Source organism: Bos grunniens, chromosome 15 (assembly GCF_055505025.1).
Source record: "Bos grunniens cultivar Pamir isolate PY7600 chromosome 15, Bosgru_T2T1.0, whole genome shotgun sequence".
In the NCBI taxonomy this organism is placed as follows: Eukaryota; Metazoa; Chordata; class Mammalia; order Artiodactyla; family Bovidae; genus Bos; species Bos grunniens.
In genome coordinates this window covers 712,576-718,575 of record NC_141179.1, presented here as the reverse complement: position 1 = coordinate 718,575, position 6,000 = coordinate 712,576, and the positions used below count along the sequence as shown (strand labels likewise).

At 37.8% G+C, this 6,000-nt stretch overlaps 1 protein-coding gene across 1 annotated transcript; it reads left to right on the top strand.

The window, feature by feature from the left end:
• The first annotated feature begins 2,110 nt into the window (after positions 1 to 2,110).
• LOC147357202 (olfactory receptor 5M5) lies at positions 2,111 to 3,067 on the top strand. Its single transcript, XM_086341942.1, has one exon. The coding sequence runs from the start codon at positions 2,111 to 2,113 to the stop codon at positions 3,065 to 3,067; it is 957 nt and encodes a 318-aa protein (XP_086198068.1).
• Positions 3,068 to 6,000: the final 2,933 nt, after the last annotated feature.

Genomic DNA, 6,000 nt, shown 5'->3' with positions numbered 1-6,000 from the left:
ATCACCAACTAGATGGACATGAATTTGAGTGAACTCGGGGTGTTGGTGATGGACAAGGAGGCCTGGCGTGCTGCGATTCATGGAGTCTTAAAGAGTCGGACATGACTGAGCAACTGAAGTGAACTGAATTGAACTGCAGTTCTGCATTAAGAATGATTCCTCCTCTGTTGATTAGGTTTATATATATATATATATATATATATATATATATATATATATATATATATAACTTCTGGACATTGCAATCTCTAAAGAAGATAATTGAACTATTTATTATATAAATTGACCTAAATTGAATTAATTGAACTATATGATGCTAGGAAGGTTAGAGTCAAATTTTTGTTCCCCTAGCAGCACAATGTTACCAAATTTTGTTATATGCTATGAACTCCTTAAGTGCTATCTTGGATAAATGGAAAATGAATACATAAATGGATAAGCAAACAAAACTATGATCTAAGTTTTTGCCACTTCTCTTTTTCCCTATCCAAGTCTCTCTTGCTTTATTCACATAAACTCTTCTGAATGAAAAATTCTTCCTCTAGTTCATCCAGGTATTTGTTATTTCTGAATCTGGAGTCTTTGCCTTTGGTCTATTCACAAAGAATGCTACATCATTCTGTATTGTGGGGACATAGTAGTAAAGTGGGACTTCCCCGGTGGCTGAGACTGTAAAGAATCTGGCTGCAATGTTGAAGACTCAGGTTTGATTCCTGGGATGGGAAGATCCCTTGTAGAGGAGAATGTCTACTCACAATAGTATGATTGCCTGGAGAATTCCATGAACAGAGGAGGCTGGTAGACTATAGTCCATGAGTTAGCACAGAGTTGGAGATGAGTGATCAGTAAAATAGGCCTCAGTAATTTTTCTTCAAATTCCTATAATGTGAGACTCTAATACTCAGTGGTAAAGAATCCACCTGCCAATGCAGGAGATGCGGGTTCAATCCCTGGGTCAGGAAGATCCCCTTAAGAAGGAAATGGCAACCCACTCCAGTATTCTTGCCTGGGAAATCCCATGGACAGAGAAGCCTGGTAGGCTGTAGCCCATTGGGTCACAAAAGAGTTGAGCATCACTTAGCAACTAAACAACAACAGCAATACAGTAAGTAGGAAATACAATTCTCTAAGTTTGAATTTCTAAGTATGCACATACTGGGAAGCTTCCATGGTGGTCCAGTGGTTAAGACTCTACTCCCACTGCAGGGGACACAGGCCAGGTCCCTGATCCCTGGTCAGGTGACTAAGATCCTGCATGTGACATGACTAATAAACAAATAAATATGCACATACTATTAAAGACTGCAAAAGTGTTTCCAAACATGTTCACCATTTTGTCCAGAATCGTCCCTGGGACCAATGATGAATCTACAGTTTTGTAGCAATCTGTAAGTAACAGTTGGTGGTTGAAGCCATTTTAAGCTAAACTTTGGGTTATATTTCCCTCATTCCAATGAGACTGCCCTGGTGGCTCAGATGGTAAAGCATCTGCTTGCAATGCAGGAGACCCAGGTTCAACCCCTGGGTTGGGAAGATCCCCTGGAGAAGGAAATGGCAACCCACTCGAGTACTCTCGCCTGGAAAATCCCATGGACAGAGGAGCCTGATAGTTACAGTCCATGGGGTCACAAAGAGTCGGACATGACTGAGTGACTTCACTTTCACTTTCCCTCATTTCAAAATAAGGTGGAGACACAAGAGCCATTCTACTTGGGAATCATCTGCACATTGTATACCTAGCTATTAGGGATTATGACCTTATTAAAAGTCTTACCTCCTTCAGTCTTAGACTATGTCTGGTAATAGCTATGTGTGAGGGTAACAGGGTCAAAGAAAAGAGAGAAAGGGAATACAAGAAAGAGAGAGAAGAAATGTATGATGGACTTCTCATTCACTTCTTTTTTTTTTTTTTTTTTTTAAAGTTCACGTACTTTATTTGCAGGAAAACAATTCAGGCCCTTGCTTTCAACCAATTTACTCTTTTTTTTAAATTTCTACTTTAATGGGCTACTTTATTTATCTAAGTGAATAATTTTAATTTACCTAAGTGAACTCGCAAAGAGTCAGACACAACTGAGCAACTGAACTGATTGACTGACTGAAGTGAACAATGCTGGCACCTAAGAAAATGGGCAGAGGAAATTCCACCTTGGTGACTGAATTTGTTCTGTTGGGATTAACAGATCGCCCAGATCTTCAGCCCATCCTCTTTGTGCTGTTCCTGGGGATCTCTCTGATCACTGTGGGAGGGAACCTTGGGATGTTGTTATTGATCAGGATAGATTCATGCCTCCACACCCCTATGTACTTTTTTCTTGCCAGTTTGTCCTGCTTGGATTTGTGGTATTCCACTAATGTGACTCCCAAGATGTTGGTGAACTTCTTATCAGAGAAAAAAACCATTTCCTACACTGCTTGTTTAATCCAGTGCTATTTTTTCATTGCCATGGTGATTACTGAATATTACATGCTAGCTGTAATGGCTTATGATAGGTATATGGCCATCTGTAATCCTTTGATTTATAGCAGCAAGATGTCCAAGTGGGTCTGCATTCGCCTGATTGCTGGTCCATATATCTACGGGCTCCTTAGTGGCCTGATGGAAACCATGTGGACATACCGCTTGACCTTCTGTGGCTCCAATGTCATTAATCACTTCTATTGCGCTGACCCACCCCTCATTCGACTCTCCTGCTCTGACACTTACATTAAGGAGACATCCATGTTTGTGGTGGCAGGATTTAACCTTTCCAGTTCTCTTCTCATAATCCTCATCTCCTACATCTTCATTCTCACTGCCGTCCTGAGGATGCGCTCTGCTGAAGGCAGGCACAAAGCTTTTTCCACCTGTGTGTCCCATCTGGTGGCAGTGACTGTGTTTTATGAGACCCTGTTCTGTATGTACCTTAGACCTCCCACAGACCAGTCAGTGGAGCAGTCCAAAATCATTGCTGTTTTCTACACTTTTGTAAGCCCTATGTTGAACCCCTTCATTTATAGTTTGAGGAACAAGGATGTGAAACAAGCTTTTTGGAAATTGATTAGAAGAAAGGTACTTTTGAAATAAAATTGCAGTGTCTTTTTCTTTATATATTAAATAAGTTATATTTATGAGAACCAGGCCAAGTTTAACTGCATTACAGAAATGTCAATTTTAAATCCATGACTAAAAGCTATAAGCTAATGACAGAAAAGCTAAAGACTCAGTTTATAGTTTTACAAGTGATATGGGAGTGTATTGTGTGTAAAAGGTTGGGCATTATATATGTAGGTATTTTATTTTTATGTTTATATCTGTATATATACATTAATTTTACATTAAAAAGTTATACATTCTCATAGTAAAACATTTAATCTCTAAAAGAATATAAAGTAAAATATTTCCTTTTCTTTGTCCCACTCTGATCTTCCAATCTCACTTCTCAAATTTACCATTACTAACATTTTTTTATATTTCTAGGATATTTCTCTATATCCACAAATCAATATAAGATATGGCCATATATGTACATATGTATACAAAATTGTTAATAACACATGTTCACTATGGTAAGCTAAGTTATAGTATTTTATAATTTTGTAGCATTTACCATGCAGGGGCTTTGATCTCATGGTTTAGAAGAATATGATCACAACTGCTGATAAGATTTGCTGTCACCTTGGGGAGACAATGTGTGATGGCACCCTCATGTCCATGAATGACACCCATTTATTTTTCTCCACCTGTGACAGTCATTTTCAATAAGACATTTTCTCCTTAGGCCATAACAGAAAACAAAAATTTCTAAACAATTTATTTTTATATATTAATTCCTAAAACAAAGAATGGTTCAAACAAACATTTAGGGTTTGCCTCCGGAGGAATTATATCATCTCTAGAGTTTATCAATGTCATTCCGACCTCTTAGGGTTTTCATGCTTTCTCTCCTCTCTAGTAATCTATTTTTTCAGAATGTGGCAGATATTTTTTGTCAATACCATAGTTCAAATTTTACCCACAATTGTCCTTTGTCACAATTAATTCTTATATATCCAAGTTGATGAATGTTTAGCAGGTATCTACAATGAGCCAAGAACTGCTTTATATACCGAGGAACCTGCAAGGAGCACTAGTGTTGCACAGTTTCATGAAACTGTAAATATACAAGTCAAAAAAATGTGTTAAGTGCTATAATAAAGAAAAGGAAAGGGCTAATGCTATAGAGGAGGGAATCAATTTATTCTGAGTAAATTGAAATGAGTCTTATAATTGCACAAAACAAAAACTTGTTCATCTTTTATGCACCTGCCAAAATATACCAGTAAGTCCCATTCAATATTATGTCAGACCAGGCAGTGTCTGAACAAAATCAGTGTTGGATGTTACTTTCAAAGGAAAAGGATGACACAGATATTATTATCCCCCCAACTGACACCTTTTTTTCTCATTTTATTTCAAAGCATCCTTTTCACCTTAGAACTTATTTTTGCTCAATATTTTTATAGTCATTAATTCTATGCTATCCCATACAATTATTTCTATCTTTCCATTATTAGATATTGTTATTGAAATAACTTTATTTTGAAAGTCAGATTGCTTATAAATTTTGTTAAAACATACATACAAATAGCTATTCTTTTAACTTGTAACATTCAATTTATAGTTTGTTGAATTCTACTTAAATATCTAGAGATCTGTTGTTTTTAAGAATACAAACATATTCAGTTATGTTAAACCAGCCCTTTAATTATTTTTCAAATGTTGTGATCCCAGGGTCCATGTCTCTATCTTTACAATCTAGATGGACTTGACACTAAATAAAGGTTCAGTACTGATTGCAGCATTAAAAAATGCCCATTTTGAAAGTGAACAAAGTGCCTCCCTTTTTACAAATATAAGAAAGTTTCTGGAAGGACCAAGTGACTCTGAGGAAGCATTATTTTTAAGCCAACAGTACTGTTCAGAAATTCAGGTGACCCACGCTGTCACTGATGTTTATAACTGACATTAGCAATATGGTGATAATAGTTATGCGCTAATGCACATACATTTGAGATATAAGAGGATTTCACCCACTGCTTTCATGAATTGACTAATTGGCCTCAAATAACCTTTTTTTTTTTTTTAGTTTCTATTGAACACCGTGTTGGCCATAGAATAAGTATGTGCTCATGAAATGCTTTTTGAAGTAGTGAAATACTTCAGTTCAGTTCATTTCAGTCCAGTCACTCAGTCGTGTCCGACTCTTTGCGACCCCATGAATTGCAGCACGCCAGGCATCCCTGTCCATCACCAACTCCCGGAGTTCACTCAGACTCATGTCCATCCTGGGTTTCCCTGGTAACTCAGATGGTAAAGAATCTGCCTGTAATGCAGGAGACCCGGGTTCAATCCCTGGGTTTGGAATATCCCCTGGAGATGGCAACCCACTCCAGTATTTTTGCCTGGAGAACCCCATGAACAGAGGACCTTGAATTTTTACCTAAAAATAAGGCAATCACTTTATTAATGATAAAGTCTCTCTTGAAAAATGTTTGAATTGTCCCTTAAATCACTGTCCTTCTCCTTTTAAAGTTAAATCTGACAGATCCTAGTTACTGAACAAATTGAGCAATGTGATGATTGATGCTTCCATGAGAAAATAGAGAATATTTAATGAACTTTCCCTGTTGTTGTTTGCTGTTCAGTCACTAAGTTGTATCCAACTCTTTGTGACCCCATGGACTACAGCATACCAGGCTTCCCTCTTCTCCACTGTCTCATGTCCATTGAGTCGGTTGTGCTATCTAATCATCTCATCCTCTGCCACTCTCTTCTCCTTCTGCCTTCAATCTTCCCCAGCATCAGGGTCTTTTCCTATGAGTCTGCTCTTTGCATCAGGTGGCCAAATTTTTGGAGCTTCAGCTTCAGCATCAGTCCTTCCAATGAATATTCAGGACTGATTTCCTTTAGGATTGACTGGTTGGATCTCCTTGCAGTCCAAGGAACTCTCAAGAATCTCCTCCAGTGTCACAGTTCAA

Bases quoted from the DNA above. Each gene is read 5' to 3' on its own strand.
- LOC147357202 (XM_086341942.1), top strand. From the start codon at position 2,111: ATGCTGGCACCTAAGAAAATGGGCAGAGGAAATTCCACCTTGGTGACT.